This window comes from Dermochelys coriacea, chromosome 13, assembly GCF_009764565.3.
Source record: "Dermochelys coriacea isolate rDerCor1 chromosome 13, rDerCor1.pri.v4, whole genome shotgun sequence".
Lineage (NCBI taxonomy): Eukaryota > Metazoa > Chordata > Testudines > Dermochelyidae > Dermochelys > Dermochelys coriacea.
Genome location: NC_050080.1, coordinates 8311365 through 8338832, shown reverse-complemented (window position 1 = coordinate 8338832; position 27468 = coordinate 8311365). Strand labels below are relative to the sequence as shown.

Genomic DNA, 27468 nt, shown 5'->3' with positions numbered 1-27468 from the left:
TTATAGCTTCCTATGGGGTTATAGCCAAAGTAAACCAGAGTCCAGAGATCAGATTTTTCAGTACATTTGATATTCACTTTAGGTGGATATTCTTCAGCTGGCACCTATCAAATTACTCAAGCCACACACAGACTCCTTGGCCCAATTCACCTTCTAACCCTGTTTCCAGCACTCTAACTCGATATTTTAGACATAGTATTTGAAAGGAAGTAGGCCACTTTTAATCCCCATTATGCCTCCCCCTTCCTAATTTATCCACATCCTTCATTCCTTTCAGTGGCTACTTTTGTAGTAACCATCTATCTTAGTATAATTCAGTATTTCTCAAACTTGTCAGGTTGGTGACCCCTTATTTGAAGTCAACATTTTGCATGAAGCCCCTTACATTTAACAGGTTCCAACTATAAACGATCTAATTTATCTGTATGTTTCTTGGGACTGACTGAATATGGATCCTGAAGGGGAAGGGTGTGCAAGTAATGGGGGAGCAAGATTTTCCTTTCTTTTAAGATGTAATCAAATTTTCAATGCCTCACAACTCCTTGTTTACTTTTCATAATCCCCCCCCCTTTCCCGGGGTTGAGAAACTGATGTAGTTTATTCGCCATGAAGGCTGACGTTATACAAGGCAGGGTATGAAACTTGCTTTTTTAGGAACACTGACAAAAGTATTGGCTACTATTTTGATACTACCATTACAGATATTAGTGAGCAGGGCCAGAATCTAGGTGGATTTACTTTCTGTTTGGCATTTCATTTCTTTACCATCCTTTGTGGCAATAGCACTTCACAGATAAATACCATACTAAGGCCTTATCCCCCAGATCTTATAAATTAAGATTATCTGGGTCAGTAGGAGAAAGTAAAGTTGTATCTAATCATTAAAAAGTGCAGTGCATTAAGGTACATGAGGCTGGAGCAACTTCAGACACCTGAGAACCATGGCTATACTGTAAGACTGCATTTATCTTAGTGTATAAAGCAGTTTTGCTGTACTTCTACGATTTCAGATTTACAAATAACATTAGAAATAGATTAGAAGTAGGGTTTTGCTGTAGCCTAATACCCCACCCCTCTATCTTGGACCCAAACTGCGAAGTCTGCTTCTATATCCATCGGATATCTGTACAGTCTGAACCTCAGCCAGCCAATCTCCTTTCACAATGCCCATTTCATCAACCGAGTATTGAGTTTGCATGCTTGCCAGCCATTTGCCATTGAAATAAAACACCTGAGGTATGATAGATAAAACTTGGAAACAATTCTTTTAAAACCTAAAGGCAAGAACAGCTGTGAGCTTCAGGTCAAAAGTGCGATGTGGTGGATATTAGCCAGAGACAGGGAACTGACAGATAACAGAGGCAGTGTCAGCATGTGTATTCTCATTCCAACAGGCTGCACTCCCTATGGGCTCTGTTAGTGAGATAACTAAAAATAACATGTCAGCAGGTAAAAAATTTAATAGGCCATTAAAGGACTTGTATGCTATGTATTAAAATATTGTTTAGATATTTTAAATGAGTTTCTCAGACAGCATAATGCCCTACTTTTTAAGATCTGAGGTCATACGAAAAGTGAAGTTTTCCTGAATATTTTGTCTCTTGCAGAGTAATTAATATGGGTAAAGCATGTTAAGAAAATGTAAGCATTTCCTATAATGACACATGATATGCTTTCAACAGAAGAGCTAAGAGTATGAGCATATCAATGGCAGAAACACATACGGCACTGATATTAGCAGAAGAAAGCTGAGCCTATACTTTAATAGTCTCAGTCAAATTAACCCACAAGGGCATATCCTACATAAGCTTTCCTTCTGAAACATTTCAATAGAACAGGCAGAATCAAACAATTTCTAAGTGTTTTCAGACTGCTATACCTGCAAAACATTCAACTCTTGATCTATGTTGTAGAAAGTTAAAGCAAGGGTAATACAATGAGCTAAATTTGCAACATACTATATTTGGATGAGAAAGTTTCAAGTTAACAGAAATGCAGACCCAAATTTTCAAATGAGGCACAGTTCTATATATTGGGTTATTAAAAGGTTTCATCTCTAGGTCCTCAGAATTAGTCAGTTCTGTAACTTTCCTGCACAAACATATGAAGATATTTTAGGCAACTTTAAAAAAACCCACTGCCATTTACGGTTCTGAACTAAAATAAAACACTGCACATCAAATACATTTAAGCTGTTTATTTTACAACAAAATGTTCCATATCAGAGAGCCTCTTCAGTTAGAAATTCCTGGAAAAGAAAACCAAACAAAATTGTTACAAAATCATCATCTGTTTCAGCAGCTTTAATAAATATTTTTGGGAAACTTCATAAACAGCCTGTAAATCCAGAATACATGTTTTCATCAAGACCTAGAACTTCGGAACCTGGAAAGGAAATCACATTGATAACCTTTGCAAAGATGAGATAAACATACTTACTTGGAAACAATCCCATCATTTTTTGCCAGACGCAGAATAGAATCATCAGATTCACCCTTAAATAGAAAAAAATGGAGTTCTGAAACACGGTCTATAATCCCTGATTTCTCATTTTTAAATGCAAAACGAGAGATGTGAGGTGTTCAGCTACTTAAAGACATTTCTAGAAGCATCAAAAGTTTAGAGATGTATAAATCTGTTGATGGAATGCTATTTTGCGAATTAGCTTTTCCAAAAGTATTCAAAATATTCATCAACTTTTTGGCCATCTTGCAGTACCAGAAAGTGTTTTTAACGTCATACATTACGTCACTTGATGCTCAGTGATGTATCTTGTTATTACAAACACACAGCATCCTGATAAAAGTGCAGAAAAAGCCTCAGACTGTGTTGGTTTAAAGAAATCTTAAAAGCTGGATTTTTGTGTTGCTTACGAATACCACAGATCCAACATTGCTCTAGAAATTGGTCACTTGTACACTGGTTGCCACACACAAAAAAAAAAGTCAACTATTTATTTTACTGATTTCATTAATACAAATTTTTGGACAATTCAATTATACATGTTTTAACCAGAAAAAAATATCAGAATAAATAAGTGGAGAAGTTGATACAGTAATGGAATTTGTTTGTGAAATTCACCTCTCAAATCTGAACAGAATGAATACAAGCTAGGTTTTTGTTTTACATTTAAAACTGATTAAGGTCTCATGAAAGGTACTGGACTGAGAACTTTAGAAACAGAAATCCTCTCTCCAGTGAGCATGGAGAGTAGCACAGGAAGCAACAATACTAACATCCTTACATTCCCCTGACAATGTGCCTCAGATATGTTCTGGAGGAAGAACAACTTGTGGATAAAGAATAGCAGTGTTTCTATGATGGACTGGCCCTGTACAAACTCCCACTAAAGTCAAGAGTTTTTTTTCCATTTAAAAAGAAGTTGGATGGGGTCCACTGTCTTTGTTCCCTTTACTGAGTCTGCCAAATAGTGTTCCAGATGAGAGGTATGTTTTTTGTGATAGACACACTAGTCAACTGGGAGTTGGACTGAGATCACAAACTTTTCACAAAGGCCAAACATGCATCACATGGGGATAAACAGTCCAACCAATCTAAGATGGAGTAAACACATTTTCTAATTTTCAAGAAAATATTCTTACCATCCTACGAATTGCTCCACAAATGGCATAAGTTTTGAACTGGCCATTGACTCTGCCTGTGACCTTGTCAACCTACAATTATAATTAGATCATTTTGATTAAGTAGACATGTTGGTAGACACACAATTCTTGTAATGCCTTACCCTCTAAAAAAATATCAAGTTTGCAAACAAGAGGTGTCAAAAGGTAAATTGTTTGCAGAGAAATGGATCCAATGGTCAGAATGTCATGAATCACAAAACCTGAGCCAAATGTCCACATTAAAAATGACAGGTTAGTTTCTCCACTTACATAAAAGGTCCATAGAGTCTGATGGATTTAGGATCAGACAACATAATAGGAATACAATAACCAGTAACGAACTGGTATATTAACAAAGACCTGGATAAAAGATAAAGTCAAAGTCTCTTTTGGGACACAAGTACATGTCCAATTTAAAAGTAAGTTTGTGGATTTAGCTGCCTTAATGACAAGCATGCTTCTCTGGATTTAGTATCATATCAAATTCGGAAGAAACAGTCTTGTTCTGCAGCCAGATAAATGCACAAGAAAAAGGAGCCAGATAAATGCACAAGAAAAAGGACACAAATGATCTCACTTTTTCAAGTTGTAGGGAAGTTTTCCAGAAAGAGAACGTTGAGCAGTGCAAGATTAAACCCTGCAGAGACCCTTAAAATAGCACAAGGATTTGTTTTTCATTTCTGCTGATCCCCAATCCTTGAATAATGAAATACGGTAAACAAGAGAATTTTTCTTAACATTTAATGGGAAATAAAATCACTTAAAAACGTTCATATTATGGTGATGTAAAAATAAAGTAATTTGCCCAAATCCACACAGTAAGCAAATTGCAGAGACAAAATTGCAAGACTTCTAATGATCGGTCCCATACTTTAACTACTAAGCCACATTTCCTCCATGAATATTAAAAAATGACAAATCCTGTACATAGCACAACAGAGGCAGATTTGCCAAAACAAGCTGCCAAGATAAATTACATCCAAAGCTGTTGAGATGGTATTAGACTTACTTGGAGATATAGTAAAACATTCACACTGAGCACTTCATAAATGTTAGTGAAACTGAAGATTCTAAATTTCACAAATAGTTAAAACTCTCAAATTAGATCTACATTTGTCATGAGTTATCTTACCTCAGAAATATTCATTTGAATGGAGGCATGGTCCTTTGCACCGATTATTCGGTTGCTAGCAGAGCTAAGGAAAGAGGTAATATGAAGTTAAAATAAGAAGCATACCAGGAGAGTATTATACTAATCAAACAAAACCTATTAAAGGCCTACCCACAGTATGGGTGCAGCTGGGCTAGCAGTTTGATGGTGATAGTCAAGGCATCGGACAGCTCAATGATCATACAGTTAAAAATAGGCCTAACACTGGATTTAAACCTGGGTCTTATTCGGCAGTATTGCACTTAGCTATGGCTGTAAATCATAATGTTGACCTATTTCATTATTTTTAGAATGTATTTAGCGCTATGTTCACTGCATGTAAATGAAGATAACTCTCACACTGGAAATATGCATTCCTACCTGCTCTGGAAAGCAACTATAAGAAACTGGAATGTAGCTGCCTACAATGTCTGGGAGGAATGCTACTTATTTAGTTTCAGAGTAGCAGCCGTGTTAGTCTGTATTCGCAAAAAGAAAAGGAGTACTTAATGCATCCGATGAAGTGAGCTGTAGCTCACGAAAGCTTATGCTCTAATAAATTTGTTAGTCTCTAAGGTGCCACAAGTACTCCTTTTCTTTTTACTTATTTAGCGACACAGCAGTGGTGGTGGAGTAGAATCAACTAGCCCTTCCAATAGCATCCAGGTTTATCTGAATTTCTCATTAAAAAAACCTCCCCAGTACTTCTATTTAATTCTCTGCCTATCTTAATCCTAAAACTGTGACTTTTAGACTAAACATTGTGGAATCCAGATACAGTGAGTAATCATGAGTTCATGGTAAACTCTTAAGAACCCAGAAGGAGCTCATGAAACCACTACTGTAGGACATTAACACATACTCACAAATGAGCAGTTAATTTTATAAGTTTTTGTTCCCCCTTGACGAAGGTCAGAACAAAATGACACTCAACACCAATCTGGCCAGTTGCTAATGCCTATGTACTTTTGTGAAAGTTGTGTTCTTTTCTCTTTAACAGTGAAGGTAACTAACCACTGGAACACTATCAATTGTCATGATGAAATCTCCATCAGTGTGAAGTTTTAAGTCAAGATTGGATGTTTTTCTAAAAGATATTCTCTAGTTCAATAAAGGAATTATTTTGGAGAAGTTTTATGCCCTGTGTTACCCAGGTCAGATTAGATGATCACAATGGTCCTTTCTGGCCTTGGAATCTAAGAGAAAACAGTAATTCAACTAAATTAACCCCTTCATAGAATATAGCGAACTGGTGCTTTGGTTAGCAAGTTTCACGCTTCATGGCATAAACTGATCCTCACACAGCATCATATACCAGTGAGGTTTATTATGGGGATACTGACACTGTTGGATCCAGGAGGCTGCACAAGACTGACCATCTGAGTCTGCCTAGAAAGACCCATGCCCCTATACAACAGCACCAAGGAAAGGCACTCACCATTTACGAGGCACGTACAGGTCCACAAATTCCCCAGCGTCGTTCTGCATCTTATTTTCTATATGTTACCACACAGGGATGTGCAAGAGAAGATACCTAAGGGGACATAAATCACAGGATCATACCCTACCAATCAAGTACTCACATACATGTTCTAACAGCCTAGCCCACTGAGAGCTGTCCAGCTCAGCTTGAGCACACCTCAGTTTATCCATCTTACATTTTATCCTGTAGTATCTGTGTGCCTTCCACATAAAATCAATAGCAACAACAAAGCCCTTGTGAGCTTAATGGAGTCTCTTTCTCCCTTTTTGCAACACATACCACTCTGCTTGCGGTCAAGTCTGTTTTTTGAGGATTTTGCGGGCATGTCAGTGTTGTGTGATTCTTCTGGTGGAAAGGCCTTTGCAAACGGGAAGGTGTTGCAGCGTTTCCCAGAGACAAGCAGGCGCATTTGCCTGATCTAACCACCAGGGCCCCATGACAAATGCTTCGCCCTCAACCCTCGTGTGCTTCGCCCTGGGCTAGGTCATCTGCGCGGTCCCAACCCTTCAGCCTCGTGCACCGGGGCTGATTCTCTGATGCCACTGGGGCTGGAGCCATTAAATCCCAAACTCCAACCTGGCACTAACGGGCCCAAACCCGGCCCCAGGCACCTCAGCGCTGCACGGGGCCGGGCGGCAGGAAAGGCCGGGCCGCCCCACGCGGCTGGGGTCGGGACGGGAAGACAAGCCCCCTCCCCCGGCGCAAGGGAGGCGAACCGGGGCTTTCTCCGCTGACGGCCGGCCCGGGGCGCGGGACAAGGCGGGAGAACCGACCCCGGGCCAGGCTGCAGAGGGGGGCGGGGGCCGGGGCCGCCCCAGGCCCGGAAGACCGGTAGGGAACCCGGCCCCGCCGCCCACCGGCATCTCCACAGCCCCCGCGGCCCGCGGCCCCGCCGCCCCTCGCCTCCTACCTCGCCGCCAGCCCAGACCGGAAAGGGCGGGACCCGCCGCCCGGAAGCGATACAACAAAGACGGGGGGAGGGGAAGACGCGAGCGCTTCCGGGGCAGCGTCCCTGACGTCACCGGCGAGGTGCGGGGGTCGGCGGGGAGCGCGAGGGGCAGTGACCTGGCGGCGGAATCCACCCGCCCTCGCTGCGGGGGGGGGGAGGGGCGCGGCGGTTAATAAATCTGAACAGAGCCGAGACCAGGGGCGTGTAGCCTCGAGCCGTAGGTGGCAGGAACAGCCCCCCCCTCCCCCATATCATCAGAGCTGGGCGGGGAAGGGGATTTCCGATTGGCGGGAAATCCCAACATAACCCCCCCCCCCGCCCCCCCGAATAATAACCCGCCCCCAGAGCTGAACGGTCAGGTGCTGAGTACGGCCCGTCGCAACGTTTCCGAGCTGCGGAAACATGAACCCCACGTTGTAGCGGCCCCTTCCCTGGGCTCCTGCCGTGGCCCTGGCGGGTCGGGTCGGGTCTTCCGCTCCTCGGCCTCCGGTTGTCACCCGAGCACCGCGGCCCCCTTCCAACATCACTACAGACCCCAGGCCGGGGGAAGAAAAGGAGGACTTGTGGCACCTTAGAGACTAACACATTTATTAGAGCAGAAGCTTCCGTGAGCGACAGCTCACTTCATCGGATGCATTTGGTGGAAAAAACAGAGGAGAGATTTATACACACACACAGAGAACATGAAACAATGGGTTTATCATACACACTGTAAGGAGAGTGATCACTTAAGATGAGCCATCACCAGCAGCAGGGGGGGGAAGGAGGAAAACCTTCCATGGTGACAAGCAGGTAGGCTAATTCCAGCAGTTAACAAGAATATCAGAGGAACAGTGGGGGGTGGGGTGGGGGGGAGAAATACCATGGGGAAATAGTTTTACTTTGTGTAATGACTCATCCCTTCCCAGTCTCTATTCAAGCCTAAGTTAATTGTATCCAGTTTGCAAATTAATTCCAATTCAGCAGTCTCTCGTTGGAGTCTGTTTTTGAAGCTTTTTTGTTGAAGTATAGCCACTCTTAGGTCTGTGATCGAGTGACCAGAGAGATTGAAGTGTTCTCCAACTGGTTTTTGAATGTTATAATTCTTGACGTCTGATTTGTGTCCATTCATTCTTTTACGTAGAGACTGTCCAGTTTGGCCAATGTACATGGCAGAGGGGCATTGCTGGCACATGATGGCATATATCACATTGGTAGATGCGCAGGTGAAGGAGCCTCTGATAGTGTGGCTGATGTGATTAGGCCCTATGATGGTGTCCCCTGAATAGATATGTGGACAGAGTTGGCAACGGGCTTTGTTGCAAGGATAGGTTCCTGGGTTAGTGGTTCTGGGGCAGCCTGAGCCCCAGGGCTTCAGACCCAGGCAGTGGGCTTCGGCCCGGGCAGTGGGGCTGGGGCTTCAGCCCTGGGCCCCAGAAAGTCTGAGCCGGCCCTGATGACCCACTTTGGGGTCCTGCTTCACGGTGTGAGAACCGCTGTCTTACAACAGAGCTGCAGTTGTTTGTCTACAGCCAACATAGTTCAAGGCCCTGTATTAGGAGGACATTTACTCCAGCTTGAATGGGAGGGCTCCTGCCACTGCTTCCCCTTCTCCCTCCCTCGTGATTGGGAGAAAGCCTGGAAGTGACCTTGAAAGGCAGCAGTACGAACTCAATGGGGAAGTGAGCTGTAGCTCACGAAAGCTTATGCTCTAATAAATGTGTTAGTCTCTAAGGTGCCACGAGTACTCCTTTTCTTTTTGCAAATACAGACTAACACGGCTGCTACTCTGAAACCTGTCAATGGGATTGTGAGTGCTCAGCACCCCTCTGACTCCAACCATACATTAGTGATGGCTCTTGCCCTTACCTAACTCTCCCCCACCCTTTTTCATATGGGGAACAGTGTCTTAGTGGGAGCTGCTTGATACTGGGACAGCCTTTTAACTAAGCTAAAAACTGTCACTGTAGCAATGGAAAATAAGAGTGGGGGAAAGCCTTAGGTGGACATGTGCCTGGCTGCATAGTCCAGTGCCAATAGAACAGGACTAGGACTTGTGCACACTCGTTTTAATCCCATTTCCATCAGTAACTTGAGGTATGATCTTGGGAAATCTCAACTTTCTGCCCCTTATTTCCTTTACATCTGTAAAACATACTTTGTAAAGTGCTTTGAGATGCATCGGTATGGATGAAAGTACTCTTGAGTGCTGCACATTTATATGAATGACAAGAGTGTCTCAGCTTTCTTGCTGGTCAGCATGAATGCCTTAGCTTTTGACCTTTACCTGGAGTCCTCATACCTGTACTTCACTCAGTGGATAAGAAACAAGAACAATTAAAATGAAGGGGTAGCTGTTCTGAGGCTTGTTCTGTCTGTCCAATTCCCACACCTATGTTTTTCAGAGAGCATTATCTATTGTAACTAGCTTTAATCAAGGCAAAAATCCATATGGGATGAAGAAAAAGGGTAGCTTGGAACAACTGCAAATAGTAATGGATGCATCAGAAGTCTAAAGGAAACCGCCTTGTGTGCCCCGTCCTCTGTTGGGCTGAAGCATGTCTGGATGCTGTGATTACTTACTTTGGTGGATTGGGCTGTGATCCTAGAGAAGGCTGCAGTACAGAAATCTCAATTCCTGACACTTTAGGATTAATTCTTTTTAAATGTGAGCTGCTGTAGGGATATAGATATTCAGGCCTGTCCGTAAAGGCCTATACTTTAAGAATTTAGGTGTATTCTTACCACTTAGCTAGTTATAGAGGTATAAAAGAAAGAATCAAAATCATTGTCTGCCTGTTTATAGGTCTTTTCTTACTGTGACAGTCTGAGGCCCTGTTCTTAGGCTAAGCCTTTGGCTAAGCAGCAGAGGCAGCCAGAAGCTGGGAAGCAAACGGGTCACATCCTTACATTCCAAACTAATCACATTGAAAAAAGGTGCTATTGGGCTCTTAGGAATACAGTCCTGTCCTGATAATGCCTATCACCTCCAGAGAAAGGGAATGCCTAGAAAATTAAAAGAAAACTTAGTTTAATAGCATTCTGTCTGGCAAGAACTTACTTATTAATAGGTGGGATGTGAAATCCTAATTTTTGTGTTGTTCTATTATTGTAGTCCCCATTTCCCTATTCTTTGTCTGTATAATATCTGTCTGGTTCTGTGATTGTTTTTGTTTGCTGCATAATTAATTTTGCTGGGTGCAAACTAATTAAGGTGGTGGGATATAATTGGTTAAATAATCATGTTACAATATGTTAGGATTGGTTAGTTAAATTTTAGTAAAATGATAGGTTAAGGTATAGCTAAGCAGAACTCAAGTTTTACTATATAGTTTGAAGTTAATCAGGAAGTAAGGGGTGGGGAAATTGGAATCATGTTTTGCTAAGGGGGGGGAATGGAAACAGGGACACAGGTAAGGCTCTGTGGTGTCAGAGCTGGGAAGGGGGATACTAAGGAAGGAAACTGGAATCATGCTGGCTGGAAGTTTACCTCAATAAACATCAAATTGTTTGCACCTTTGGACTTCGGGTATTATTGCTCTCTGTTCATGTGAGAAGGACCAGGGAAGTAAGTGGGTAAAGGAATAAGCCCCCTAACATCTTGGTGCCGTGACTTGGATACATAGCATTGGATAGGTGAGTGACAGCCTGTAAGTCCCGCTCCCCAACAGTCCATGCAGCTGCTTGGAGGGGGTATAGCAAACTCTTGTGATGGTAGTTGCGGGTTCTGGCAAGCCAGGGTAAAGGATTTTTTAGATAAATGGATAAGGAAGAACCAGGTGCAGAAGTCAACCTGGGATGAGATTAAAAAGGAAATGGAGGAAGTGTTAAGGGGACCCAGAGGGATGGGGGGAGGCTGAGGAGCCCACCCTCCTTTGGTATATGGGTAGTGGAAGAAGGTCCCTGCCCATTGGGACTGACACAGGGGGCACAAGGCTTCTGGGTGAAAGTGGAGCAGACAACAGGGTGCAGGAAGTTAGTGAGGGATTTTCTACATTTCAAATGCTATAATGGCACAGCTGAGCTGCTGCAGTGCTTCAGTGTAGACACTGAAAGGGAAAGGAGGCACTTCAGTCTGCTTGTGAGAGGTTTGAAGTGCAGCATTATTGGAAGCTGCCAGTAATCTTTCAAGTTTGGTGCTGCTTCAGCAAAGGATGCTAAAGTGTTGTAAAGTAGTTAGGGGTGGTTAAAGATGATTTGGCACAACAAAGCCAAAAACAGAGTTAACAGACTACCTTTAGAGACTGGAGCTGGGACTTGGTCCTGTGGGAGTGGAGAGAAAGAAGGGGGGTGGGGGGGAAATTTCAAAGTGCAAAATGGCAGGGTTTGCAGCAGCAGGTAACAACCCCCACTCTTCTTCCAGAGCCAGGATGAGAAACTGGGGATAAGGGTTCCCAACTGTTTCAACCCAGGGAACCTACTCTTGGCTCAGAGCTACCTATATCCTCTTCTTCATTTTCTTCTTTTTCTCAGTTTACTTAATTAGCTGCGGGTAGCCTATACTTTAAACTGACCTGACAGGCTTAATTGGTTTCTTTCCACCTCTTCCCCCTTCTCTCCCCCCCTCCTTTCCACACTTCTGTTTTTCTAAAGTTTTAATGGAGGGTACTTTGGATACTTATGTGAAATGTTTTTGGTTATTTTGGACAAAGTATGAGGGAGGTCTGCTGTATTCCACTGGAATTTTTGGAGTAAAAGATCCATGGGCGTCCATGGAGACAAATGTTTTACTGCCTTTATAAACAGTCTCAAGGTAAAGACAAAAAGAAAAGGAGTACTTGTGGCACCTTAGAGACTAACAAATTTTCACTCTATACGGCTAAATTCGGTGCCTTGCATAATCACAGGTTTCAGAGTAGCAGCCGTGTTAGTCTGTATTCGCAAAAAGAAAAGGAGTACTTGTGGCACCTTAGAGACTAACAAATTTGACTAACAAAGGTAAAGACAGCACAGGTTAAGGCAGCTGTGTGGCAATAATTGTACTTGGTGGCTAAGTTGTTAAAACAAATTGCACTACCTTTAATGAACTAAATGTAAGAGTAAGTGATTTAAAGAAGGAAGTGAAAAGTTACAAATACCTTTTGCAAAAATTGATAATACAGGGTTTTCAGGAAAGTAAACATTTGGGAGTTGTGGAAATGATAAAAGGTAACTGTTGTGAAGATGTTAAAGAGTAACAGTTGTGATGTTACAAAAAGGAAGTTTTTGTTACATTTATATAACTGAGTTATATTATTAAACTGTATGTGCAACTCTGTGCAGTCACATTGGAAGGAAGCTTGGTAATTAAAGTATCCAAGAGGGTCAGATAAAGTGGCTACTACCACCACTAGGCTTCTGTCCCTAGAAGCCTTTACAGCTATTCTGAGGGAAAATGCGCCCTTTTCCCTCAGAAATGGTCTATAAGGGACTCCTGCGGAGAGAGAATCTGATCAAAATTATTTGACTTGGGTAATGTAATCAAAATCACTAAAGGAATGTAAGGGGTTTCTATTGGAACTTAACTTGGCTGCCCCTGGTTGTGTCTAGTTGTACAAGATGGGAGTGTAATCGGGTACAGATGTGTAAAAGATTAATCGCAGTGCAAGAAATGTTAAACAAAAGAGAATTTTGTGTACACAGGTAAAAGAAAAGGAAAAGGGGAGGAATGATGAGAACACTCATCCTTGGGGTGGCTCTGGGGGATTGGACTGTCATTTTGGTGGGTGTGCATAAAAACTCTGTGGGCATGGGGGAGGCAGTTACACCTTGTGTAAAATTAATATGGCTAATACAATGTTATGGAGGTTAAACTATGAAAGAAATGTGCATTTTCCCAGGACATGTGCAGTGTATATTGGAGAAGGGGTAAAAAAAAAAATGCAAACAAAACATGGTACTTAATTAAAATTCCATTAGGGCTCCAAAAGGAGCCACAATAGGTTGTGCTTTCTTTTTCAGATCTCTGTGTGTTTTGGAGTAGGAGATGAAAGTGGAAAGTAATCAAAACTTTAGTGGAAGTGGAATGTTTCCCTTTTAAGACAGTCTCTGAGCTGCTAATAGCTTTGAATCCAAAAGCAAGCTAAAAAGCCTCTGTGTAAATGCAAATTACCTAGCTGATGGGCACAAAGGAGCTGCAAATAATGAATACATCTGGTCAGCAAAAAAGTTACTAGAAGACTCAGATTATGGCCCTCCAGGAAAGGGAGGTAAAAAAAACAAGTCAAGCCTAAAAATAAGGGGGACAGGTTAACCCTTAGGTAGGTAGGTGTGTGTGTGTACAGTGCTAAAATCTGAAGCTGTGTCTCTGCTATTTCCTAAGAATAAACTTAAAGCTTGGTACAGCAGAGAAACTATTGCAAACTTGTTTTGTTGTACAGGAGGGGAAACTAAGGTACACCACCTCATGATTTTCATAAATGACCAGTGAGGGGTTAATTCACTAGCCTGACTATAGAATAAAATAAGGACAGCCTGGAGGTAATTCTTCTGTTTTTCCTGCAATTAGCAAGGAAGTGGTGGTATTATTATTATTATTATTATTAAGCAATAACCTGTCCCCACTGGGGGGTGGGTGGGGGTGGAAATGGTTTGTTTTTCAGACACTCTACAAGCAAGCTGGCACCAGTGGAAAAATAACCCAGAATACCATGGATCTATATTTTGTGTTTTGTCTGTGGTTTTTGTCTTGTTGCTAGCATTGTTGTGTTTCAATAACCAAAAATCCTCATGACATGAGTGAGGGAAGGCTTCAAAAGGCTGACCTTGGGGGGGTGGGGGGAGATGTGTATGGGAATGCAAAATGCTCAACTAGGAGGCCAGCACCTGTGTAATAGCTACCATGGTACCTTGATATATGGAATGGCAACTAAGGTGGTCCCCGCAAGCCCTATGGAAATAATGAGAAGGGGAGGAGCTCACTGGGAATCAATGGAGGGGTGTGTAAAATAGTGTAAATCAACAGAAGATGTTTGGATTTGCCCCTCTCCTATGACTATGGAGGAGCAGGATCAATGGCCTATGCAAGGGCTGGACAGTTGGGTGTTCTGTGTATAAGGTGTTTTGCTGGGAATGTACATATTACTGGGGCACAATTACACCAGCCCATAACCAAACTACACACACCTACATGCTGCTATCTAAATCTTATTGCTATAAATAATCAAACCAGGGTGTATGGCCTGATTCCATACCAAGTGGTTAAGTTGGTTTGGACAATATCCCATTTCTCTGTGAACATTCAATGGACTTATGATATGAACAAAAGCATGCAAAACCTGCAGGGGCAGCTTGTTGCAACTGCCGGCAACTAGACACACAAGATCATGACCCTGTCAAAGGAGGAGAGGCAGTGTTTTGGTGGTGGCTTGGCTGTTGGACCATACTGCAGTGGTCAGGACTCGGTGTTGCTGGGGATTTTGTATTGTTAACTGTACTTGTGTTACATTGCATATGGAGATAACCTATAAATAATGTAGTAAGCCCTCCCCACCCTGCAGTATACTAGACAACCCGGACCCAACCTTCTTGGGCCCCCTATAATGGAAAGTCTGGAACACCAATTGAAATAGGCGTGGTATGCCTGTATGAGAGAAGATGCAGGGCACTATACTACACAAGGGGCAGTAGGACAAATGGAATATTGACACCTTCCACCTTGATGCCTGGCTCTATCAGGAAATGTGTCACCATATGTCCTATGCTTTTCCAGGGACACCTGGGCAGAAGGATCCCAAAAGAAAAAAAGGGGTGGAGTGTTAGGATATAGATATTCAGGCCTGTCTGTAAAGGCCTATGCTCTAAGAATAAGTGTATTCTTATCACTTAGCTAGTTCTAGAGGTATAAAAGAAAGAATCAAAATCACTGGCTGCCAGTGTAAGGGCCTTCTCTTACTGTGACAGTCTGAAGCCCTGGTCTTAGGCTAAGATCTTTGACTAAGTAGCAGAGACAGCCATAAGCTGGGAAGCAAACTTAATTTAATAGCATCCTGTCTGGCAAGAACTCGCTTATCAATAGCTGGGATGCGAAATCCTCATTTTTTGTGGTGTTCTATCACTATAGTCCCCATTTCCCTATTGTTTGTCTATATAATCTGTCTGGTTTGGTGATTGTTTCTGGCTGCTGTATAATTTTTTGCTGGGTATAAACTAATTAAGGTGGTGGGATATAGTTGGTTAAATAATCATGTTACAATATGTTAAAATTGGTTAAATTTCAGTAAAATGATAGGTGAAGGTATAGCTAAGCAGAACAAGTTTTACTCTATAATCTGCAGTCAATCAGGAAGTAAGGGGTAGGGAAATTGGAATCATGTTTTGCTAAGGGGGGGAATGGGAATAGGGACAGAGGTAAGGCTCTGTGGTGTGGGAAGAGCTGGGAAGGGGGACACTAAGGAAGGAAACTGGAATCATCCTTGCTGGAAGTTCACCCCAATAATCAAATTGTTTACACTTTTGGACTTTAGATAGTGTTGCTCTCTGTTCATGGGAGAAGGACCAGGGAAGTAAGTGGATAAAGGAATAAACCCCCTAACAGCTGCTATTAAAAGTAAGGCATTGAAACAAGTGTCTAGTTTGAACTGTTTAAGTTTAGAACTTCACTTTGGAGCCATTTGTGGATTGTTTATCAATTGCTTGCTGCTGGCTCAAATTCAGAGGCCATGTCTGTGGAACTAAATTAACATTCTACATTATCTATAGTGGGTATGTAATTATGGCTGCCTTTTATTTAACTTATTCATTTGCTGCATGAGACAAAACCAGTATTTGAGGCTGCCAGACACTGTAAAAGTTGATTCAAACAGCAACAGCAAAAAACATTATGGACCACACACGACCATCTGCTGTCTCTGGATCCGGCCAGGGAATGGGAAAGTGTCTGGACCCCACTTACCATTCCAAGCAAGCACATTATTACTGACCCAAAAAGCCGCCCTCCTGGTTTCAACCTGCTATGCAAACTTTGGACCACTTTCAACTGCATCCAAACAAACCCTGGAAGATGTGGCTACTCAATATACAAGTGGAAAATCAAAAATTCCCCTTCATGCAACTGGGGTGAGAACATCCAAACCAAACAACCAGTGCCCCAAATACAGATTCAAAGGTGAACTGGATGATATCCACACTGTCACAGAGGAGGGCTTGAAATTCTTGCCTTATGGACATACAACTGCATCTATAGCATATTGCTCTGCAGATGCCATATGCATGCAAAAGTGAGCAAGCAGTAGTTTAGAAAGCAGTTCAGTTTTGGGGATGGGGGGGAGGGAGACACACAGAAATAGCAGTCCTTACTTTAAATAGTAGGGGCATGGAAAGGAGACTGGAACAACCTTCCAGGGAGAGTAGTGGGGGTAAAAAACTCAACTGGCTTCAAGACTGAGCTTGATAAGTTTATGGGGAAGATGGTACGATGAGACTGCCTACAATAGCATGTCTTTAGCTATTCCTCCATGTGAGGAGGGTGTTTGTCAAGGGGGTTCATTGGTGGGTTTTTAAGTGGCTGAGGAGCCCAATTCATGCCTTGCAGATTTTCCCACAGAAGTAACCGGTGTAATCTTGGAGGAGACAGTTGTTGGCTGAACTCTTGTGCCCTTTCTTTCCTCCTTTGTCGCTTCTCTGTCTAACAAGCATGTCCATTCTCAAAGTGAGCTATGGCACCACTATTAGTCTAAGGTACCACAAGTACTCCTTTTCTTTTTGTGGCACCGCTGTGTTCTGTTCTGCATGGAGTCCTCCCAGTTTGTACTTTCAGGTGACTTATCTCCAATGACCAGTAATGGGACACTAGATATGGAGGGTTCTGCGTTACTACAGAGAATTCTTTCCCAGGTGTCTGGCTGCTGGGTCTTGTCCACATGCTCGGGGTCTAACTGATCCCACTATTTGGGATCAGGAAGGAATTTTTTCCAGGGTCAGATTGGCAGAGACCCAGGGTTTTTTTGCCTGCCTTTTTGGGTCAGTTGCAGGTTGAAATGAGTGTAAATGGTGGATTCTCTAACAAGTCTTTAAATCACAATTTGAGGACTTCAGTAACTCAGCCAGAGATTATGGGTCTATTACAGGAGTGGGTGGGCAGGGTTCTGTGGCCTGCAATGAGCAGGTCAGACTAGAGCTGTGATTCTCAACTAGGAGTCCAGGGCACCTAGTTGCCCAGTTTCAGGGGGTCCGCTAAGCAGGGCCTGCATTAGATTTGCGGGGAGGGGACTCAGGGCAGAAAGCTGAAGTCCCATCGTCTGGGGCAGAAGCCCAGGGCCCCGAGCATTGCCACCCAAGGCTGAAGCTGAAACTTGAGCAACTTAGCTACATGGCACCCACTGTGCCAAGGGTCCTAGGCAGTTGCTCTGCTTGCTACCTTCCAACACTGGCTCTGGCTTTTATATGCAGAAAATAGTTATGGCACAAGGGGGTCGTGGAGTTTTTACAGGATGTTGGGAGGGCCTCAGAAAGAAAAAGGTTGAGAACCCCTGGACTAGATGATCATGATGAGCCCTTGTGGCCTCAAAGTCTATAAGGTAGTAAGTACCTGCCTTGTTAAAATGAATTTGTCCTAGAGTTAAACGATGTATTAAATGAAGCCTGCCATAAGAAAAATTTCATACTGAAATGTGATATGATTGCTGTAACTGAAAGACTAAATTAATTAGACAGCAGTAGTTTCCATGCATGTTTAGTCAGCTTCTCCAGTTTGTGTGGTACTTTCACATAGTATTTTTTTTTAAAAAAAATAGGGCATTATTGAAAACCCACAGACATGGATTCAGAGGCAAGTGTAGTACATGAAACTATCCTGAATAGCTTTTTTGAAAATTGACTTGGATTGTCTCTTTCTGCCACGTATTTAGAAGGCGGCAAAGGAAAGGCTCTTACGGCTAGAGTTTTCTTAAAGGAATATTTTCCAGACAAGCCAAAATATGTCAAACTTGACTGGTTACAAAATATGTATCAAAACAAATTTTATTTCACAGCTTTTCTATCCCACAATTTCATCAAAAGATATTAGACAAATTACAAAGAGACTTTAATTTAATTTACCAAGACACAAAACTATAACAGCTTACATAAAAATGTACAAGCTCCTATCAAGAGTCTTCATTGTGCTGAATCTAAGCAGCACATATTTACATGTGATACATAATTAAACCACACCCCCAAATGTAAGACCAGCATTTCTCTTTAAAGGAAAAAATGTTTTGTTTTTGCATGAAAAAGTGCAACATCTCTCTTAGAATGTTATGTTGGGTCCCATTTTGGTTTAGACATTGATAATGTTGCAGTAATATTTTCTACCACACAGTGGCAGCTTTTCTATAACCAGATAAATATATCACAATAAGGCTTAACTGAATAGGACTCTAAGCCAATTTAGGGAAGAGAATGTTAACTACTATAAAACATTACACACACACGTATGTATGTTACTGCCTTTGCCAAGAGGATCACTATTTCTGTACAGATAAGTCACAGAAAAAGGTACCCAACATACAAGTTGTAGACGGTTGATTAAAATGACTATTTGGGATCAATAACCCATCTTCACACTTGAAACAAGATTTCTATGGTGTTACAGAAGAGTTTCCTTCTTATAGAAATTTACACACAGTGAACACTGTATATAATAGACCATTCCCATGATACAATTTTGACTCATAATATCTAGGCCTTTAGTGCTCAGAGCTTTGGCTGTGTGCACGCAGAGGTTTAAAATGAGCACCTATTATGGTAAAGCCTTAAAACACGGCTCTGAAGAATACATGCTTTATCTTAGGAAGGTGTAATTTTACATTTTGCTGGTAGAATAAAACCAGCTTTCCCATTTACACACTGACACAACAACCTGCATCCTTATTCAGGCACAGCTTCCATTCCAGTCTACAATATCTGAGGAAGGATTGCAGGATTAGACTTTAATGTTTACATTTCAGTCAGAGCATCTTTTCTCTGTTACATATTAGTTTAAAGCAATTTAACTCCTATAATTAAAAACAACAGCACAAGTTGTCTGGGAGCACTACATTTTTAGACATATTTACAGTAACATGACAAATGATATTACACTTTTTGGACAAATACCCTGTGAGAGTTTTACATTTACCACTTCCCCAAACACTTAAGTTCCATATTAAGTTTGTCCATTCTTAGATAAAGAAAAGGTATTGCCTGATTTGGAGAAATCTGTAGCAGATAGTGGACCATTATTAAATTGAGTGCACTGTGTTATTTAAAAAAAAAAAAAAAAAAAAGCTAAGTTGGCAAACCACAAGTGTTAGTCTAATACTTTAGTAAAATAGAACTTATAAAATCAGCACTAATTATTCAGTATAGAACATTAGCAAATAACTGAATTTTCTAACCTTTCTTCTGGAAAATAAATTCAATTGGCAAGTTGGATATTAGCTATCTTCCAATTTTAAAAGTTTGTAAAATTCTCCCAGATTAATACATTTATCATGCATGTTAAACTTTACAGAGAAGCAGCTTTATAAAATTCATGTCCTGCGCATTGACCAGAAGGTGCATATTTACTTGCACTAAAGTTGTTGTTATATAGAGCTACTAGGTTTAGGACTTGAGTGGTATTACTGCAATTAAAATATAAAATACCTTTCGAGTGCTGCTTAAAGAGAAAGGCTCTACTAAGTTTGCTTCAATTTCACTGAAGTCAAACTGGCCTTAGAAAAATGTAGTTCAATAGCAAGACGCCAGTTTTATGTTTGTTCTTATTTAGTGGCCACAAACACACAAGGAGTTGAAATTTACAGTACTCCATGTATCAGAAACCTGGTAGCCTTTTTACCTCAGGAAGAGGTCTAGTATCTAAGTTAGTCACAAACAAATTTTGTATTATTTTTGTCTCTTGCAAACACACACAAACACTTATTTGTATCATAATATTGATTAGAAAAAACCCCCAAGAGCAACTAACTGTATTGCTAAAGGTACAACATGTTTCAGAATTATTTAAACCAAATGTCTGGGCAACAGTGGAAAAAGTTATTTAACGTTTGCATAAACATCAGAGTACTGCTGAACATTAACCTCTAACTGAATGGCTGATCAAATGTGCAACAAACGCCAGTTTCATGAGGCCCATCACAGTGGCACAATGCTTGGAAGAACTGAGTAAAAAGTAACAATTTAACAACTGGACATACTTTGTTTCATTAGCTTAGTTCGGAATCCATAGCAATACTGGCTGAAACACTTGTGTACAAAGCAGAGAAAGATCACTCATGAGAGACATGGTCACGTTTAAAAAGGTGCTTAGTTTCAGACTATAGAAAACAAATCAAAATTATAAATGATAATACGGTGATTATCTCACATGTAAGTCAATTTCTTATCTCCAATTGAACAATGAACTACAAGAATGAACTACAAACTGCTTTGCTACAGCTAATGTGTTCAACAAGCGTGATATTTCATGATAGATTGCCGAACACAAGCTTCCTTTCCTTTTTTAAAATAAAACCTTTATTCAGGTATTAATAGTTAAAGAAGTTGAACTAGAATAGTTTCAACTTGTTACCTATAGATCGATAGTACAAATCCCCTCTGTAATATTAGTGCAGATATACTGGAATTGTTTTCACTATATGCAAGGCAAATGCAGGTAAAGGATACATTGCTATTTAAATTCAGGATTCACTATTATGCAACATAAGTAACGTAAAAAGTACTGGTACCAGACCAGTCAGTTTTAGGCACATCTTTAAAAAAATAAAGTATGCATTTTATTAATGTAAAAATGCAAGAAAATTCTCAGATATTCTATTTGAAGTTTATGATTTTTTTGAATGGAAATGATGCTCCCTTTAGTTTCAAGGAAGAAAATAAAGGTTGAAACAATCTAAGAGAATAATAGTGTAGCATCCATTGTAGGGAAGAACTGACCATTTCCTAGTAAAACTGAAAAGGAAAATGCAGAATAGCCAGTAGCCACAAAGGCAGCTAGTTTGTGAATCATTTGTGCTTTAATCTCCAAAGGAAAATAAAGTTCAAGACAACCCTTTCTGTACCATCTCCTGATACAGACTTGGTACCTGTATTGTTAATTTACATCTTGACTGTTTACAAGTCATGCTGCAGTCTTCAAACTAGCTGTAGGCATGATCTGATGCACACCGTGACATAGAAAAGGTCAGTGGCAAGTGTCAAATTCAGGAGCAAAGTGTTAAGTAATGCTGTTAATCCCCAGAGCCACTGGTGAGCAGCTGGAATGTAGCTTTGGTTAGGCTTGCTGTGTGAGACGTCTATAATGAGGTAAAACTTGGTTTTCAGGAAGGTAGAGGACCAGCTCCAAAGCTACAAGCACTGTAAATTCAAATCCAATGAGATCTCGTCTGTTGAATCTGAATCTTTCTTCTAGTTTCTGCAATGGCATTTTTTGAGTGGGGAGGGGGAAAAAAGAAGAGGAGAAAATCCGATCAGCAGTTATCCTCAGGATAGCCACTAGATTGTCACAGATCATACCAGCATAAGAAAGAAAAGTAATCATGTTATGGTCTGAGCTGTACATACATACATACAGGATCAAATATGCAGTTGGCTTCCAAAACTAGAAACAGACCAATTTATGGGTTCAACTCTGGTAACTGGCAGCCAAATTACCCAGTTTACATACAAACACACAGGTTTTTGCATGCTGAAAGGGACAAGTCCACAAGCTTTACAGGTGCTGTTTGGAGATCAAATAAAGACAAGCCATTCCCCGCCCAAAACAGGTGCCTGATTTTAGGATGGGAGCCTAAATTTGGTTACTCATTTTTGAAAAAGTCTTGGTCTTAGCTCTTAAAATACAAGACTGCAATCTTAATAAAAAGGCAGAGCTTATTTATGACAGTGTATGAAATAATTCAAACTATACTTACATCAAGAAGGTGTTTAACTTCATGTTTCCTGAGATCACTGCTGATCTTGGCTGCAAGAAGCACACAAGCACCAGCACACAGTTTGCGGTTCTGTTTGTTGAGCTTGCCTTGGAGAACAAGCTTCTCGAAATAAACGTATGCCATTGACACAGTAACTGGCTCTAGATTGCACTCTTCACTCAAGTTCCGCATCTCTCTCTTTAAGCTGTGTAGGGACAAAATATCTTTATCACACGAAATGGTTTCTAAAAGACATTAGAAACTCTGTAGTGTGAAGGAATCAAGGATTGGTAAAGGGACTGGCCCTGGTAAAGGCCCTGAATTTATGAATCTGTTCATATCTAATCCAGACTAGTTCTCAACAATGCTGTTACCATCTGAAGGCTGTTTGGACAGTGGACAGGCCTGCCCAATGCAGAAACGACCATGATTGCTGGCATTAACCGGCACTTTCAGAGGCCAAGGAAACAACCTCCCTGTCTCTTGGAGATGGTCCCTCCACATCAGTTTTACGGCAAATTAGCAGGGCAGTGTGGCAAGCTTGTAGTGCTATTGGTCATGCTGTATCTGTGAAAGATCTCTCTCTAAACGTGCAAGAATAGGGAGTAGGAGCTATTGAGGAGAAGAGGGGAAACAGGACTTCAGGGCAGGGTGTCTGCATGCAAATACAATACTAGATTTTTCAAATTTAACATCCTCATCTGTAGTTCTCCACATCCAAGACACTGTATATTAAACAAAAAATGATGTAATATCTCTGATTGTAAAGAGCTGCAGTGGTCATACTAAGAAAATTAAGTCCCTAAGAAAATATTCAGTGTGTAAATATAAGAATTAATAGCCAAACAGGAAACTGCCACCTTGACAGCTTCATGAAACAGATTAGGGCAGAGAAAATAAGAATTCAAGTCCCACTAAAAACTCAGTTCCAAATTTTTTTTTTTAAAGTTAACTGAAAACTCTGTTAAAATTGCTGAAAATCAGTTTAGTAACTTTTAAGTGGTGTCTGAATTTCCATAGGGCTCAATCCCGCCAACCCTCCATTCATGGGACTCCTATCGAAATTGATGCTAATGCAAAGTCCCACTGAAGTGAATAGGATTAAAGTGCATAAGGGTTTGCAGAGTCAGGGCCTAAGTTTGCTATTTAGAGAAAAGAGTCTTCCCCCTGGGAAGTTCAGCACTGTATCATCAAAACTACACCCCTATAAAGAGGGGCTACAGTACCCCTCCCTGAAGACAGAAGTTAATGTGTTCATAGGGTATTTCTAAAAATATCTGAAATTATATTTTGAATATCTGTATTTCCTATCACTATTTCACTAAAAGCTACTATAACAAATCACTGTAGTTCTCTTTAAAGATAATTGCCATGTTCTGGGATGGAAAGGTGAAGTTGCCTAGATTTTTTCTTCATTCTGCAGTTTTCTACAGCAATCCAAGACAACAGGATAGTTTCTTGTTACTCAAAACAGAAACAGATTGCCATGTGGTCCCAGATGGAGGCACAGACAGCTTATAGAAAAGGTGGAGCACATTGTAGGCTCTGAAGTCCACTTATGTTTTGATCCATAGTTCGCAGAAGGATTGCCGAGTCGGTTGTAATTTGCTAACATTATATTAGTACTAAGTTAACAAGGAAGCAATATTTGTCTGAAAATAACTACTTTTAGGTTGAGTTATATGAGGACCATTCCCAGCATCTTAAGTATTCCTGTAATGGCTGCCATCTCAGCCAGCTTAACTGGTAATAAGAGATCATCAGTATTTAATCATATACACTATTAATAGAATTAATACTTAATTCCATATAAGCATTAGAGGAAGCAGCTTGTACAAGAGACTTAAAGGCCATTCACTCTCCCCTTTCTGTTCTCAAGTGCTTGTTTCTTACCTTCTAATTTTGCTCAGTGTTAGCTTGATGTGAGGAAACTTCTCTTTAAAAGTTTCATTCATGTCCTTTTTAAGGTCTGAGGGTTTCACATATTCTATTACTGTGGTCTGAAACAAAAGAGGCAAATTTTCTATAACATTTGTGGTTTCATGTTTTACAATGCATTATAGGTACCCTTCAAGCATGCCTTTGTATCAAACAGAGGGTAAGACAGACATCTTTAATAATATTTTGCACTCCTATAGTGCACACCCAGTGCTTACACAATATTAAAAAAAAACTCAGCAATTTGCAAGACAGAATTATCCCCATTTTACAGACTCAAACTGAAACTGGGAGGGTCAGCGACTTGCCCAATAGCTCAGGCTCCCTTTCTAGTATGAGCTTCTCAGAGCCTGACATACAGGCTTCATTAACTACCCAATGCTGTACCTTCAACAAACAGAGGGCAGTGTGGGGACACTCCTGTGAAGCTAGGACTCAACTGTCAGTGACACTGCTTATTGTGAGAACTTCCCTACTAAACTATCATGATAGAGTCATGCCAGTGACCAGTATGGAATGTTAGACGCGGTTATAGATGCCTGTTACAGGCCACAACACCATCAGTCTGCTATTAGTCTGTCCACAACTTCAGAGCATTGTAAAGCTTGTGTATTTAAGAGCCAAGTATTGTTTCATAGCCTATATAATGAGAGAGGAAAGAGTTCACTTCTTCCCCAAAGCATTCAGGGTCAATAAATATTTGTGAGCAGGGCTATGTGGTCTCATGAAAAGAGGTGCCAGAGAATGAAGTTTGTGCAGGGTAAATAAGCCTTCTGGCCTTAAGAGTGGTAACCTGCTGTTACAAACATCAGCATTACATGTGATGCACATAAAGTTAGTGGAATAGAGTAACTGCTAGACAACCAGTTGAAATAAGGCCATTTCAAGGGAAAGTTGTAATCCCAATCTCACTGCGATGCTTTGAAAAAAATAAAGGAGCCAAAGTGTGGCAAAATGAAGAAATCCTAATTCTAAGATACGGAGTAGACCATAGCTCCCAAATGACCCAACTACTGTCTTGTTGCTTTGAGTCAGTTTCTCTTGAGGGAAGTGGCAGAGAATCCTACAGCTCCAGCGGATAGTGTTCCTGGGAACAGACAACAATCCTGAAATCAGTTCTCTCTTTTGTTGTTGGATCTACTCTTTGACCTTTATGCTGTTTCTCTCTATGTAACTAGCGTCCAATGTTTTGCAAGATTTCAATGCTCTAAGAGTGCCTTCTAATTTAATAAAATAGAGTTCACTCCTGGAACAAATGGTCAGGAAGACTAATTGCTTTAATGTGTTAAGCAAAGTAGCTGTGCGTAAACTAATCCCAGAGGCTCATAAAATTCACTTTTTGTAGCTGCCACTGATCAACGGTTATAGATAACAGACAAAAAGTGTTCTAAATGACTGATATCCAGTCATTTCCACATAGTTCTAATAGACAAGCTTTTGCTGCAACATCTTTAAAGTGTACCTTTGTCCATAATATTGTTTAGGAATAAGTTAACTAATTTATGCACTACTGAACATAGACTCTATTGCAGTGAATATGCAAGGAATGTATGCTTAACTGGGTCATCACCATCCAATCTCAAACTGAAGTTTAATCTCCCTGAGGACAGAAGATCCTTAGCATTCTCTGGTAATCTATTACTAATGTAGTGTTTGGCACTGCTCTCTAACTCAGTAGTGCTCAAGTTCAATGCACAACTATGCCTATTTATAGCTTTCCCAATAAGTACTCAAAGGGTACATTTTATTCAAGGTAGTTCTTTACTGACACTGAGCATCCATGCGCTGAGTATGTATGGACAGAGAGCCAGACAGCTGCTCAGTTAAAATATATCAAATTTCTTACCATGTAAGATGCAAAGATGAGGACACGCTTGTGTTTCCCACAGGGCCACTGAGGATCATCCAGGAGATTTGGATTATACTCTGACGACTCACCAACTTCGTTTACTGGAAGAATGGGAGACGTAAATACAAAATGAGTTGCAAGATAAACAAATTAGTTTTAAAGAAAGATTCCTTATGCATCTCTAAGATTAGAGGCAATCTGCAAATGAGAGGAGAAAATTCATTTAACTAGACTACTCAATGCCCCAAATTCTTGGATCTACAAACTCAAAAGCTGCAGGTCACCTACTCATGCTCCAGGAGACACTACAGTGCATAATATTCTGACTACAAAGACAGTACTTGTAAGGTGGTGACAACAGGAGACAAAAAGGCAAGTGCTTTTTTTTTTTTTTTTTTCAAATAAGCATGTTATAAGTTTGCAATTTTTTTTTTTGCTGCTCAAAAGTAGCAATGCATTGTATGTGACATACAGCTGTGAAAAAGCATTAAGATCTACCACGAACAAGAACTCGTCCATAATGCAGACTGAAAGAGAGGATGACACACACGCATTGTTTATAAACATTACGATACCCCATGATCTCAATCGAAAAATACTCAGTCCATAGATATTACAAGGGTTCTAGTGAAAAGAATGAAGAGTGAGAAGACAACCTTATCTCCAACTGTCCAAGCCAAAGATTTCAATGGGATCAGGATCTGTTTTTGTACCTCCCATATTCTGGCTTTAACCAGGGACCTGGCATTTAGCGCAGTCTTGGAGCTGCTTTTTTGTTGTACTGTCTTGTAACAACCTCTTAGTGGCTATTACACCAGATGAGCATAGCTGGAGTGCACAATACTCTGGCCACCCCCTTTCCTTCCTACTTATGCTAGGGCAGGGGGGTGGTAGAAACAGAAGAGAAAAGCACTCTGCCCTATCTAGGAACATGTTACACCAGGATTATTCTGCAAAGGCCACTTCCAGAGTGGCAGAAAGGGGCTGGAGCACAAGAAAGAATCTGGCCCACTCTCTACATTTAGAAAGAAGGTGAGCAGTTGTGTGGGGTAGAGGAGTCAGCTGGATGTTTTCATCATTAGTCCTTACACTGCTGAGTTAAAAGGATGCAGTTATTTTCGCCTACTGGCATTCTGTTGCACCTGGTGTTCTACTGTCATGCTACTTATGCTCCACTGAAGTCAGCAGACTGTTCGAGAACACCTCTGATACATTAGCAGCACAGCAGGTTCCTTCTACCTGGAACATTCAAGCAGCAGAGGTAAAGGCCTGAAAGAAAGTTCCTTTTATAAAAAATGTTATTTCTGGGTGTTGCATAAGGATGCCAGAAATGGCCCAGCATTGGAGATTCTAGTTTAGTGGCAAGAGAGAGTAAACTGATTACATACATTGGCCAGAGATACAAAAGTCTATTTTATGTTCTCCCGTTAGAATACTGTTTTCAAGTGTGACTATAATTGGAAAAATGACTAAAAATGATATCCATATCATTCCATATTTATATCTTTCCATGGTTCCAAATGTGCTCTTTTAGCAAGCAGAAAGATGAACACTTCAATAGCCAGTCATGCAGCCTTAAATCTGGATCTGAAAGTTCAACTGAGATCTTGCCAGCTCATGCATTACCACACGATAAAAGATTCTG

General features: G+C 40.9%; 2 protein-coding genes across 4 annotated transcripts in view; both read right to left on the bottom strand.

The window, feature by feature from the left end:
* Nucleotides 1-2182: 2182 nt before the first annotated feature.
* On the bottom strand, nucleotides 2183-7437 carry RPS21 (ribosomal protein S21). 2 transcript variants are annotated; one of them, XM_038369702.2, is made up of 6 exons: nucleotides 7167-7437; nucleotides 6212-6307; nucleotides 4756-4819; nucleotides 3603-3674; nucleotides 2440-2495; nucleotides 2183-2248 (listed from the first exon to the last, which is right to left on the bottom strand). In XM_038369702.2, the coding sequence occupies exons 2-6, from the start codon at nucleotides 6259-6261 to the stop codon at nucleotides 2239-2241; spliced, it is 252 nt and encodes an 83-aa protein (XP_038225630.1). In that variant the 5' UTR covers nucleotides 6262-6307; nucleotides 7167-7437; the 3' UTR covers nucleotides 2183-2238. The 2 variants fall into 2 exon arrangements, with proteins under 2 accessions (XP_038225630.1, XP_043351747.1); XM_043495812.1 differs by lacking the exon at nucleotides 7167-7437 and adding an exon at nucleotides 7114-7155.
* Nucleotides 7438-18104: 10667 nt separating this feature from the next.
* CABLES2 (Cdk5 and Abl enzyme substrate 2) overlaps nucleotides 18105-27468 on the bottom strand; it is a 47275-nt gene continuing 37911 nt past the window's right edge. For both annotated transcript variants that reach the window (XM_038369868.2, XM_038369869.2), the window contains 4 exons: nucleotides 25821-25924; nucleotides 23930-24036; nucleotides 22037-22241; nucleotides 18105-21537 (listed from right to left, as the gene is read on the bottom strand). In XM_038369868.2, the coding sequence (XP_038225796.1) occupies nucleotides 21397-21537; nucleotides 22037-22241; nucleotides 23930-24036; nucleotides 25821-25924 (557 nt within the window). In that variant the 3' untranslated portion in view covers nucleotides 18105-21396. The remainder of the gene's footprint in view (nucleotides 21538-22036; nucleotides 22242-23929; nucleotides 24037-25820; nucleotides 25925-27468) is intronic.